The sequence below is a fragment of the Nesoenas mayeri genome, assembly GCF_963082525.1.
Source record: "Nesoenas mayeri genome assembly, chromosome: 7".
Classification (NCBI taxonomy): domain Eukaryota; kingdom Metazoa; phylum Chordata; class Aves; order Columbiformes; family Columbidae; genus Nesoenas; species Nesoenas mayeri.
This window is the reverse complement of record NC_137551.1, coordinates 26933789-26948045: the sequence shown is the minus strand read 5'-3', so window position 1 is coordinate 26948045 and position 14257 is coordinate 26933789. Positions and strand designations below refer to the sequence as shown.

General features: G+C 43.4%; 1 protein-coding gene across 3 annotated transcripts in view; it reads right to left on the bottom strand.

Moving 5' to 3' along the window:
* Positions 1-14257, bottom strand: part of NEURL1 (neuralized E3 ubiquitin protein ligase 1) — a gene marked incomplete at both ends in the record, with an annotated part of 155193 nt that overhangs the window by 51776 nt on the left and 89160 nt on the right. For all 3 annotated transcript variants that reach the window (XM_080348162.1, XM_080348163.1, XM_080348164.1), the window contains 2 exons: positions 3564-3885; positions 8538-8779. In XM_080348162.1, coding sequence (XP_080204288.1) covers positions 3564-3885; positions 8538-8779 — 564 coding nt within the window. The remainder of the gene's footprint in view (positions 1-3563; positions 3886-8537; positions 8780-14257) is intronic.

Genomic DNA, 14257 nt, shown 5'->3' with positions numbered 1-14257 from the left:
AGGAAAATGAATAGATCATTCCTTATGTTACTCTACTGGAAGTAAATGGCAGGGGTGATATGCTGAAATCATAATTTCTTTGCAGTCCAATTTTTCCATATTTTTAGAGTATATCTGTTACTCTTTGAAAGCAAAGACACTAGATGCTTAGACTAGATGATCTTCACAGGTCCTTTCCAATCTCAACCATTCTGTGATCCTGCACTACAATATCACTGCCAAAAAAAACATGGGCAATTTTCAAAAACGTACCATACAGCAGGTAAACTGGGAATTCCCCACCAAAAGGTACAGGAGAATGCTGAAGATGGGCATTATGTTTTAACTTACACATCACCGAGGAAAGCTGCCACGCTTGCTGTCCAGCAGTGAATCCATAGGAAGTGTACATCAACTTTTCTTAGTCTATGCCAGGCTCAGTAGCCATTTGCTTGAAAACAGCAGGCTAACGTGAGTCAACACCACTTGGCAGCATGAGCTGCCATCCTTCCTCCAGGGACCCAAAGACCCCAGGATTTAAACAGCTGCTCCTTTCCTTTTCTTTTTGATGCTTTATTATAGCAGCGAGGCAGCAGATTGCTTATATTCAATTTTTCTCGGACTCTTTTTGAAGTGTGAATGAACATGTGTGTATGTTGAAGTGATAACATAAGGCTAAGCCACATTTCTAGTAAATATTACTTCAAATTATCCTGGAATGTAAAACTGCACTTGTGCAAAACTAGCTGCCCAAAAAGGGAAGCAGAGCTGTAAACCATCCTGCCTGCAAGTTGAGCATGTCAGCAGGAGAGTCACTGTATAAGGACATGTTTACAGGTCACATTAGCCTGCATCTGTGCTGAAACTCATGCTCTAAAACACAGAACATGCATGCACTCAACTGCAACAACTTCCCCTTTGCAGGCCTTTACGTGGTGGCAGGAGACCAACTGAGACCATGTGGTCAGAGGTTGGATTCCTGGGTGAATTTAAGCCTTTTCATCTCTATAATGTGTGCAGAGGAGAGGAGAGCAAGGAGTAGCCTCTCACCTGTGACCGATGGTGTGAGCACTGTGAACCTCGCCACCACAGCCACCTTTCAAGGTAGATTTAGGCCAGTCTCTCATTTTGACTCACTCCAGCAGTGACAGGCAAGATGTCATCCAATCTCAGCTCTTGACCTCCCCTCGGCTGAGATGCAGTGACCATGCAAGCCCTTTTTACCTCAGGCTGGCAAAGAAACTGCTTAAATGGCTCTGCTTCTGAACATACAGCAAGGGCAGTCAGACACAGCAACATCTGTGACAGCCACACAAACCTGTGCATTGACAGCAGTAATGACATCTCGGTAACTATCAGTAAAGCTGATGCTATGGGTAAAGTCATAAACAGAAAGAAATGAAAAATTAAGGTAAAATCAGCTGTTTCTCTATTATCCACAGGTATAATTTAGTGATGCCAGAGCATTGTGCAGTGCCTGTAATGCTGATAAAGGAGGAGGCAGGACAGAGCTGAGCAACAAAGCTGGGGCAGGTGGGAGGCGTGAATAAATCACTGAGCCAGAATCTGAAATGCTAGGCTTGTTTGTTCAACATACCACTCTAGTATCCCCAGCCTTCACTGGATGCCCTGCATGCCATACCAGGCTGAATTCCACCATATGTTTGTAGCTAAGTTATGAAATCCATTTGTCAAGTCCCGGGAGTATTTGGCAAGTTGTCCTGTACTATGTGTGTGGTCTGCTACACTAAAACAGGCGTGCAGAGCATTGCAGTGGGTATGTCTATAGGATCTGGAGGCAACACAGACAACAGTTTCCCTGTTCTGACTTCTAGTGCTGTCTAATAATGAATGGAGATAGAGAGGACTCAAGTCGAAGGTGTTTCGGCACAGTTGCTAGGTTTAAAGCCTGCTGAAGGCTGCTGGATCAAGCTACAAATACGTATCTGAGCTCCATGCCAACTGTGTAAACTCAGAAGCTGCCTGCTTCATTCAGGGACTTTGTAACCACCAGAGAGCCTGGAGCTTGTTAGAATAGAGGCAAGTCGATGGCTGGCAAGAGTCACATTTTCCTTGTGAAAGGGGATGTGGAAGATGCTGGGACAATGCAGGGGCGGATGACGGATAGGAAATGATTTCTTGGGTGTTTTGAAAGGAAACACATAATCCAGAGTTATGGGCCCTCATTAATCAGGCGAGGAGTCTCAAGGTGCCAAATCTCACAAGAACAGCCAGAGGACTTGGAGTCATTCGTAAGCTCTTCCTAACTGAACCCTTGGCCTGACATTCGGCTGAATTCTAGATACCAATTCAAATATCACCACCTTGGCCTATAAACAGTTGCCTAGTGGCTCTAATTCAATTTGATTCATAACAAAAGATAAATCTTTCTGCTCTTAAAAGAAAGCAAAAAGCTGCTGAGAAATTATTTCATTCCTCTGCCTTGTGCAATCTTGGGCCAGTATTTTTCACAGCAAGAAGAGGTCAGTCCCGTTTTTTCACCTCCTGAACCACATCCCTCTTCCTCACTGTGTAGGTTGCTATGAGTAGTCTTGCTACTGTATTTTTTAATACAGCAAGGAGTGCAGAAAGGAGGTAGAACTGTCAGAAATGGCTTCATTAAAGTATTTTTTATATAGCATGAAGATGTCATTTTAACAGAGAATGTCAGGTTGCATGACAGGAAAAAGCCAGAATCTGTCTCAGCCTAGCAAGATCATCTCATCTTCAGGAGGAACTTCAGCTCATGAAGGTCAGCAGATACCATCTGACCTTTTCCATGGTGAAAACAAGACCCATGAAACTACTGTTACATGTAGTGCTGTGATTTGTCCCCCCAGTGACAATGCAGAGCTAAGGTTGCATGCTGATACCTCTGGTCCCCCAGCAACCTAGTCGCCCCTTAAGTTGGGCCCTTTTCAATTCTTTAAGATGTATAAACTCAAATAGCCCAAATCTTGACAGTCTGCACATTTGGGGCTAGACTGAATCCTCATGAATGCCAAACTATCTCCATTTCAGCTGAGGATGATAGAAGACACTGGCACTCGGTGCTCCTCGTCCTCCAACCATAACTGTATATCCAGATATATATCCAGCCTTCAGACTCCAGAGAAAGAATCAAAGTCCTCTGTGAAAGTAACACCCTGGCAAAAATAGCTGCAGCTTCTCCCAGGTAATTTGGAAGATATCCATGTTTCAAATCTGTCCACTAAACCAGCCAGAAAATCATAATAGTGCCATCCAGGAAGGATTTATCTATAACACATAAAATGGATGCATTTCCCCACTTCGGCATGGGGAAAGCAGCCTATAAAATAAAGTTTTACAAGGTATATGCTACACTCCAGACTGTGTTCTGATAATACTGTAGTGGCTGTTTCCCACCTCCCAATCATTATATTTATGTGTTAAGTTTGAAACACCCACTGATCCAGACTGAGGTCATGAGATGCTCTGGGGAGGAACCACAGCCATTTCCCTGTGCCCATCCCAGCACAGCGATGGAGACAGGCAGTGCCAGGCTGACCCTTCACCAGGGACGGCTCAGCATCATCCCTGTGTGTTTGGACCCAGGTACTCACCTAAGAGCTGCACTCCACGGGTGAGGCCGTAGACGTCAATCAAAGCCCAGAGGGGTTCTGCCGTCCTCACTCCGCTGAAGAAGAGCATCGCAGCGGAGTCGTTCACCCGATAGAAAACTCGTCCCTTCTTGTCCACCCAGAAGGCTATGATGTTTCCCTCATTCGCAAACTCTTCTGGCAGAGCCTTGGCCCAAAAACCACTTTGGGAAACCAAGTCAGGGCACGCATACTTCGGCAGAGTGTCAGGGTTAATCCTCGATGGATCCTTGGAAGTAAACCCGAGTCGGAGAGCCCCACTCCAGCAGCACTGTTTTTTAGTGATCTGCAAAGATAACAGCAGTAATAACAATGCTTGGCACTTGAACATCTAATCACACACTATAGGCTCTATGCCATCAAGCACCTATGGCCACTGCACGGATGAGCCCACTAGATTTATGAAACATTTTACTTGCCAAACACTGCTGTAGCATTTTCTGGTGCAAGCAGCAATGCTGCACACTTAGGATACAATGCACATACTTAGAAAAAAAAAATCAAATTAAATCTATGCAGAGAGGTGAAATGTAATTACAGCTGCATGATGACTCACTTCTATTTCTAGGATAATTCCTTTTGGCCTAAGGATCATCTTCTCACAAATTGTGCCAAAAATGGCCATAAGAGCTTTTATCTCAGCACCTGCAGCAGCAGAGCTCTTCCCCTGTGATGCTCAGATGATGGGATCTCTCATGACCCGAGGGTAAAGCACTGGCTCCAGAGTCACAGTCACCACCACAGGGTTTTCTGGCTTTTCCAGCCAAGTAAAAGACAGTCTTACCCCTGTTCAGCTTGTCAGATTGGGTGAAATCACAGCCTTGCAGCAGAGAACTTGTGTGTGGGAAAGCATAAGTTAAAGCATTTAACTATATTAAACAAACCATTAAGAGGCAACAATAGATGTTGTCTTATGATAGGGGAAAACCTATTTATTTCAGCTGTAAGTGGTGGTTTTCAAGACATGTTGTGCACATCTACACCTCACCTGCCAGTATGCAGTTTCTCAGTGTGTCTGGGGCCAGGAACACCTGCCGGAGTTTTGGGAGTGGTACATGTGTCATATCCACCCTTCTACACCCAAGAAAGAGCAGGACAAAGGATCACAGATGCCTCCAGAGTCATGAGCTGCTTCTCACATGAACTGAACCCTAGAATGGAGGGGTTCTGAAGGGAACAGGCAGTAGGTCCTAAACACATGCAGCACATCCAAAACACTATCCAGTTACAAGGTCTCTTTTTCCCATGGAAGCAGGGAATCTTGCAGGATTAGTATGGTCCCCAGATGGAGTTGATGCCCTTGGAGAATTCTCTCTATCTTTTTGTTGTTTGAATATGAACCTGCTGGGTATTGCTCCTCCTGAAGGGCTTCAGCCTGTCAGCATCCAGACTGTGAAATGAAAGACCTAAGGATGCTGAATCCAATCCTGATGTGGATCCACGATGGTTCCTACATGCCAGTTGACACGTAATTGGTGTTTCTGTTCATGCACTGAACCTGCTGCAAACATGAGAGCACCTGAAACAGCGCTCTTCCATCAGAGCCTTGGCAGCCTCAAGCAATTTCACTCATGGCTGCAGGACAAGAGCACAAACATGGATATGTACCACCTACCAGACGTCACAGAAAACTTGCTAACTTACTCTGATTTCTGACTCTTACAAAGCACTAATGGCTCAGATGAGCGGCAATGCCAGAGACTGAACTGTCCAGGACTACAGGACTTTGTCCTCAAAATCCTGGCAGCAGCTCCTCACCTCCCAGCTTGGGAGCACCAGATTTTCATCAAGGGATTCTCCAAGGCATTTTCTTTGGACTTCTGAATTGTCTTCTAATCACATTCATACATGTTCCATTTTTATTTCACATGATCCTTGCCAAGGCAAATCTGGAATGTGTGCCCTTAGGAGCACAACAATCTCACAACAAATACATTTTTCAAATCCTAGGGGTTTCTGTTTTATGATTAAAGTAGCAGAGAAAGTAACTTAGAGCTTCAGAAAAAAGTCAACAACAGACAGTTCCCCAGTTAAGTGGGTGCTGCTCTTTATCCCTACTCAGTCCAGCCAAGCACCTGAGCTGTTTACATGAAACACTTGAGCACTGACCTCAGCCCCAGGAATCTCGGGAAGCTCCTGCTTGCAGAATCAACACTGGGGTGACACTAAAAAGTACCACAGCAGATTTTCTATCTTATATGCCTGACCAGGATAGGATGGGATCATGCATATCCCCAGTGGAAAGGGGGTAGACAGGGCATGCACATGACAAAATAGGGAATATAGACACACTTCAAGAAGAAGCCTGGATTATTTGTTGCAGTAAATTTACTGCAAGACCAAAAAACTTCTGGGTCTGAGATAAATATGGCCTCATTGTTATTTGTACAATTTACTCTTTCACAGTCTCTTGCCAATACTTCACAGCAATCACAGGCAGCATGAAGTAAATATTCATATGGTAATCGAGGCTGCATATGTTCCATGTACTAATCAGCACCTATAAACTACTTTCAATACAGTCTGACCACAGGCAAAATAATATCCAAATTAAAATCTGGTACAGAGCCTGCCAAGAATTAGACACAGCTGGACAAAGGATACACAGTTTTGCTAAAAAAGGCAATGGTTAATTGTGGGCCATATTCTCTCTTCAGCAGCCACTGCTAGCAGAAAAGCTTGGGCGCTCCACTGGTTACCAAATGGAAGGAAAAGACGCTATCTGCATCCAAATTGCTAAGCCATGGCTGCTTCCACAGGTTCAGGCTCCTGCTCTTGTGCCACCTTTGACAATCTCACCCCTAGCAGTGCCTTGAGTTACACAGAAGAAACCATACTAGGACATATATCTCAGAGCCAAAGATGGAGGAAATTTTCCCAAACCCCACACAGCTCTGGTTGCCTGATGGCATTCCCAAAGCTGAAACGATATCTCAGAATAAAACCCAAGATATAACACCTAAGAAACAGAATGGTATCTCCAGACTTCTTTCTTCCAGTTTTTCAAAGGGACTTTAGAACTTATAGGACCTGAATGACTGAGTTCATGGTTAGTCTTTAGCTGATAAGGAGGTTTAAGATGCCATTTTCCATAGGCACACAATAACAAGGCAATTGCAGGATGTAGTTATCAGGAAAGCAAAGATGTTTTCACATTTCCATCCATCCCTAGAGTGCTCAAGCCTCTTGATTACTCCCATGAGATATTCCCATGAGCCTCAGCAGGAGCTCTGCTCTTAAATCCCTTGTGCGAAGATGAAAGATTTGCATGTGTATTCTTTACATAAGTTGTGCAAGCTAAAATTCAAAAATATACAGTGATAAAAAGTATGAATATCCTGATATAGCTACATTGTTTCTGAATGAGGAAGGACTAACCCAGAACCTTTGCCTAAACCACTAAACCCACTCAAATCTTTGATGGTGTTTTCAAAAACAAAATGCTGCTTTCACCTCCTCCCAAATAATTTTTCACAGTTGGTTGTCCAAAGTGCTGGCCAACGTGGAAAATATCCCATTAGGCAACATGAAGGAGTCCTGCTGGGTTGCTGTCCTGAATGGAAGCAGTAAGAGCTCCACAGGAAACTTAACCTGTAGGAGGGATTTTCTACCTCTGGGCCTGAGTCTGAAATCAATGAAATCTCTCTGTATTATCAAAAGGGGGCATATTGCTTGTTTCTTGCTCCTTTGCTGGCTGTGAGGGAAGAGGCAGGGAAGGCTGATACGCTGCTGTAGGTCCCAGCTCTCCAGGACCTCTAGCAATGGGCAACAACCATTCAGACTCAGTAGCTATATGCAGATAAACCTCCTGGAAAACTCCTTGTGCATAAATGAAGGATTTGCAGGCAGATTTTTCATGTGTGTCATGAATTAGTCTACCAAAGATGATGACCTACTTTGTGTGAACAAAATGCACAGCATTAGCTAAGAATGGAAAAACACAGTCCCACAAACTCGAGGTCTTAAAGACTGAATGAAATGCAAAGACCCCCATGCTCCTTCAAGGTGGTGAGAGCTTAAAAAGTGCTTCATTTCCTAGGGGACTAATGAATTTTTTCATCGGGAAGCAGCACTGAGACACGCTGAACTTTCCTTGCCAGCTGCAGCAGAAGGACTACCAACTCCATCCTCTTGGCTACCACAGATACAAAGGAAGTGAAAACAGCTTCTGCCAGTGAGAAAAATGTGATGCCTGCAATGTTCTCTCCTCTAACCTAAATGCTATTAGGTGACTGACTCAACAAAGCAGTCAGCAGACTGCCAGAAAGATCCTTCTCTTAGATGGCAACTGTGACCGCACTGACTGCTCCTTTCATCCTCTCAGAAAAACCCTTTCATCTTCACAGCCAAGCACATGAGCAAGCATCTTCACTTCCAGGTCCTTGTCACTTCTTGTCTGTTGGCTGTGGAGAGGCTGATTCCCACCTCCAATGAGACCAGCCCTCATTCCTGCCTTGTTTATAGGAAGAAAAGGACTTATTTTGGAACTGAACACATAGGCTAATTCCTCACCCTCCCCTCAGCCCACCCAGTAAAGCTCCTTTGCAGGATGCGTGCAAAGCCTAGAGGACACATTGGTTAGAGAGTTATTGAGGATGCTGCTTTTCAGACTGACCAATATAGCCCTTTTTTGTTGCTGTTTTCCAGGCAGTCTCAACTTATTCTGCTTTTCCTTGTCTAACATGCAGATAAGCTCTTTTGGAGCAAGGATTTCCCTTTCCTTCCCAGTTTCTACAGCAGTCTGTACTGATGGCTCCAAGAACTACGATGACAAAAGCAGAAGTACCAACAAAGATTGCAGATCTTTAAGGGTAAGATCTGACTACTGTGCTTTTCAAGGAAGGGCTAAAGATCTGGTGCGAGCACCAAAGCCTGTTACATTACAACATTCATTCACAGCAGCTCACATGGCAATAAGGGAAGGTATCATTTACTCACCTTAAGCCTGACTTGTTCGTAAATAACAATGGGCCTGTTGCTGAAGGTAATGGCATTGCAGAAGCTAGCCTGGCGCTTCACTGCCTTCTGTGTCGTGTCCATGATGATCTGGGATCCCTTCGTGTGAGGATGGAAAAGCAGAGGGCTGATGGACAGAGCTCCACACTGTGGGATGGGGAGACAGTGCTTCTGCTTGTGGTGGCATCGGTGGGAGGAAGCTGAAAATGACCCACCTATGGAATCTGAAAGCAGAATGGGAAAAAAAGGGGGTTTCAAATCTGCTGTGATTAATAAAAAAAAAAATAAATTAAACAAACAAACAAACAAACAAAAAAAAAAGGCAGGTGTACTTCAGAGTGAAGCTACAGATCAAAATAAAAGTTCGTCAAATCCCCGGTCTGTAAATCACTGAGGGTTTCTAGAGTATCTTGAACAATAAAATGCCAGAAAGATACCAAACAATCCTGTCTGGACAGTCTGATAGTACAGAGCACAACACGGAGAACACAGCTCAGCACTGAAATCACAGGGCATTTGAAGGCCACACTTCAGAGGAAAAGGTAATAATTGTTTCCAAAACTGGAGCAAAGCACGTGTAAAGTTGTTGTATGAAAGCTGTCACATTTAAGGAAAATCTTCCATTTCTGGAGGACTCTCACACAATTTCACCATTTCTCTCACTCCTCCTTTGCAGTAGCAACGCCATCAATCCTTGCCTCATGTGTCCTACCCAACCTCACTAAGTGCCAGCTCGGACAATTGCTAATTTATACTCAAGCACCACTCAGCCATAACTCCCCTGGATTCCTCCACCAACTACCATCCATTCTCCTCTCTCCTCCACTGATGGGAACCTCAGCTGAGATCCCACTTGCCACGAAAGAATTGATGAGAACACTGTGATTATGGTGAGCAGAGGGAAGAGGGTGAAAGGCTGTGACAAATGGAGGAGATTACATCTTTCTTTAACCAGGGCCCCACACAAAGAGTCAATGCACGATCAACACAGTCACGACAGCAGCTTTGTTCATGAACAAATGGATACGTGAGTTTATTTTCAACAGGGAGCCTCCAGCAGTTCAAACACAAAACGATTATTATATTGAACACAAGTCATCTACTTCCTTTTCCTTGTGTTCACATACACACATGTTATGCACATATGTTTGGGAAGAGATACTTGTAGATTTGGAAACAGAGTATCAACAGAATAAAGGATTATTCCATTATAGACTCACGGATGCAACAAAAGCAAATATGACCTTAACAATGTGCCAGTTTGCACTGTAAAGCTGTGTGACTAAACAGTATGGTTAAAAATCCTATTCCTCAAGCACTTAAACTATAGAAATTAATTATATACATTCTTCATGCAAATTAATTGCTGACAGTTATGTGTTTATACAACTACTATAAAACAATCCTTACACCTCTAATGTAATTCTTGGCTTTGTAATAAAAAGCATGGGCCCTATTCCTCCCAGGCTCTAGAGTAGTTTGACCTTGTAGCTACATGAAATCGTAATGGCACATCATCAGGGTGAGCCTGAATAACTACCAACAGAACTTAAAATCCTGGTTTCTGATGAGAACATTTTAATTCAATTTCAGCATCAGTCACTCTGGCCTTCTCTCATCTCCTTGATGGTTTTTTCCTCACAATTTCAGCAACAGTGCTATCTATCCCTTCAGAACAGAGCAGGGTGGCCAGACAAACAGGACTTTAAAAATTTCATTAACACTTTAAAGGAGAGATGAACCAAGTGGGAGTTATTTGGTGCTAAAAATTATGTGGAATATAAGTCATCTTCCTTCTCCTGTTCCTCACATATGGAGGAGGGGATATAAGGTGCAGATAAAAAGTGGAGGTTCACCTGAGCAGGCAGATTGGAGAGAGAAACCTTCAGGAGGAACAGACTGCATGGAAGGGGCAGTTTGACACAGGGAAGGTCAGGATGCAGTGGTTCACGAGCCTGACCTTTTCTCTTTGGGCATGCTCCTGCCCCAGGGCAATGCACCTGTCTCTCCCCACAGACCAGAGTAGGTGGGGTCAGAAGACAACACAAGCTGCAGCAGCCCCTAAGGAGAACCTTGTGAGGTTACCTTCCAAGACCTGTTCAATTAGAAGCTGTCTTATGCACTCCTTCCAGTATCAACAGCTTTCTTCCAAACCAGATTAATACTCCTCTGGAACCCTGTTAAACCCTTGGTTTTAGTTACAGCTTGCTGATGAGTTCCTCAGGCTTATTGCTATTTTGCAAATAAGTATTTCCTTTATTACTGCGAACATGATGCTGTTGACCATCACAAATGGTTATGAGTCAGAGTGGTCGACTTAACCTTGCTCCACTCCACCTCCCCAGGTAGGTCATGCTGGTCTGTAGGGACAAGACTCTTGACAGATGGTCGAAGCAAATCATCTCGGCCTCTCTTTTGGCAGAAATTTTTCAGGTTGCTGGATCTCCCCATTGCTCATCTCTCAGCTGCCTCTCTGTTTCTGCTATATTTATTTGCAGGAAGACTAACTAAAAGTGAGCACCTAGTGCAAAAACATTCATTCCTAACTTTTCCAACTTCTCTATAATACATATGAAGTCATAGTCATTTCTAAAACTAAGCACATATTGAGGGATATAATAAATCATTAGCAATAATATACAGTCAAAGGATCCATAGAAAAATATGAAAAACACTTTTTCTGGTCATTTTCAGTCTTGTTTTTTTCATCATGTCTTTGATAGTTCCTAGGGGTGTATATATGTGAGAGAGAAGCTGCTGCCAGTGAATAAACATTCAACTCATGCCACCTTTGCATCCAGATCTGAATTGTGGAGCTCAAACTTTTTGCTAGCAGTCACTCAGCAAAACAAACTTGTGCAGCACAAACGCACACACATTTTAATTGGCTTGATTTAATATCTCAGTGCTCTAATTTTACAGGATAACTTGGCTGTGATTATAACTGCCACACAACTCCATAGGACATTGTGCCCTTTCAACATGCAGTAATGGAGTCACCAAAACTGCCCACAGCTTTCAAAACAGGCTCTGATAACACCACCACATATGTCCAGAGCATCTGCTGAAGCAGCATTACAGAGCCGTAGGGTCCTGTATGACCCCACAGGAAGGATGTTAGAGAAATGCTTTTATGCCACTGACAGTCAGCACCACTATGTGAGAACAGGTCAAACCCATCTTAGACCATCACCTGCAAGACGAGGGGCCCCCATGCACACAGCTGAAACTCGGGGCAACAGTGATCTATGGGAATGGAAGAAACCACTCCAGGATCAGCTTCCACAGATGGGTAATGCAAATGGGGAGGAAAGCCTCTTCTTGCTCCCAAATACTCTTTCACAGCAATGACTCCTGCATGGCAAATACACTTGGGTAAGGACCAGAAAATGTCTTAATTTTTAAAAGGCACAACTATTTAATAATAGGGATTTGCATCTTACAAAGGTTTGGAGAAGTTACAAAGAAATGGGTCAAATACAAAGCCCTTTGCTCACTTCTTCAGGGCAGGTTGCCCGGAGACACTGGGCAACTTCAGATGGCAACACAAGCACCTAATACTGGACTTAGACAAGGAAACACAAGCTGGTGAGATAAATCACTGTCCTTACTTGGCCAGCTAAAAATAAAACAAGTTATCCACTTAAAGCTTTAGTTCACACTGGGCTTGACCTGGACTCCAGCCTTCTCTCATTCCTTTGTTTAAACTACTAAACATTTAGACATCCTCAGACTTTGCTACCAGCAATACTGGTACAACACAGCTGAGGCCCTTGCAGCTGGTTTCAAAGTTTTTTTATTTATATAAAAAAATTGAAATTTACAAACCAAAAGTTTCCATTGGCAAAATAAGCAAAAATCCACCTGATTTCATAGCAACTTTGCAAAACTCCATTAACAGACTACTCCTCTCCCACAACCTGATTTATCAGTTGCCTTAAAAGGTGAAGTAATTGCTTGAAATAAAAATCACAAACAAATAAGTATTAGAAAGAAGGCTGAAATCTGAGAGCACGTTCAAGGGCACTGCAGGTTGTTCATACTACAACATAACACAACTTCCCCCTGATAAGCAGGAGTCAAAAAAACATGCCAGGACTACACAAAAACTGGTATCTTGTGACATAAGTCACAAGAGCAAAATCATGTCTCTCTGAAAAGAGCCCATATGTCAAACGGCTGCACGTCCAGGGAAGTACCACGGACCCCTGTACAGCTTTCCAGGTATCGTGCTAGGGTTCACAAAGAACAGCATCTGCTCACTCTTATGGTTTTAAACATTATATAGATTTCATTTTTCAATTCATGCCCAATAACAGATGCTGTTCGAACCTTTTCATTCTGTGCTGGCTTTGAACCCTGAATACAGTCTGCCCCTAGTACCGTGATCCCCACCAAGAGAGCAGCAAAAGTGATCATACAGTCCTTGCTCCCCTGAGCCACTAGCTTGAGTGATGGATCTAATGAAACCTTTAGTGGGTCAGTGTGAAGGAGACGTTACATGAATCGCAATGTGAACCACTCTGCCTTCAGGTTTCCCACTCCTACGTGCATCCTTTTTGGAGCCCTGTTTGAAAAAGTGGAATATTGCCCCAAAGGTGGCACATTTCCTTGTCCATGTTCAATAGACATCCCTGGACTCCTGCATCTCAAGGCCTGAGCAGCATCCAAACACTATATAAAAGGCAGCATTGGATCTTATCAGCTTAGCAAAATGCATCCCAAAGCCTGTTAGGGGTTTTCACCAAAAGAGTTCATGCTCTGCAAACATAGGCATAATCTTAAAGGCCTGAGATTTCTTAAATGCTGCAAGAAATGACTGGATTTAATTTTTTTAAAATACATTTTTTCCAGTTGAAAAAAAATCTCAGTAGGCACCTATCAGAATACTGTCAAAACTAATTTCAGACTGAAAACTAACTGCAAGGTATTTAAGATAAACTTCTTAGTGCATGTGAAATAAGTGACATTCAGAATTGAAAGAGAAAAAAAGACTTCAAAATAGAGCCCAGGGACCAACACGCAGCAGCAAATGGGAATGACAAATCCCTGTCAAGCTGCAGAGGAGGGCAGGTGGGGAGAGGTCTGGGGATGGTGACAGAGGTACCTGTCCCACAGGTGAGTGACAGTGAAAAGAGTGGACATGGCAGAACACCACACTAGGAAAGGAGAAAAGGGTTCAAAAATTATTGCATTACCAAAACAGGCTAACAGAGTGGTTTATCTGGCAGGTAGCCTTACTGCATATGCATTCAAAAAGAAGGATTCTGAGAAGGAAGAAAAGGAAGCCAGGGTGTGGGGAACGCAAGGGAAGCCCTGCACCAGGGACACACACGAGGTGCAGTAGAAAAGCTCTAGCCCTGGAAGACTATCTACACAGTGTTTCCAAAGCTGGGTGGCTACTGGCAGCACAGAGAGAAAAAGACAGTGATGAGGTGAATGCTCATAAGCCTTACTGCTTTTTAAGGTGTTCTCATGCTTTGAGGAATCATGACAGTGAAATACAGTGTAACTAGTTACACAGATCCTTCACATTTGCTAATAAACTTCAAAAAGAGAAAACCACAATGAATTCATTGTTGTAGGCTTTGCAAATGAATTCTTAAAAGCGCACTTCAAGATACAGTTTATTAAAAATAAATATTAGCTTAACACTAGTGGAAGCTGAGAAGGGGTTGCAAACCTTGTTTTCTCACATGCAG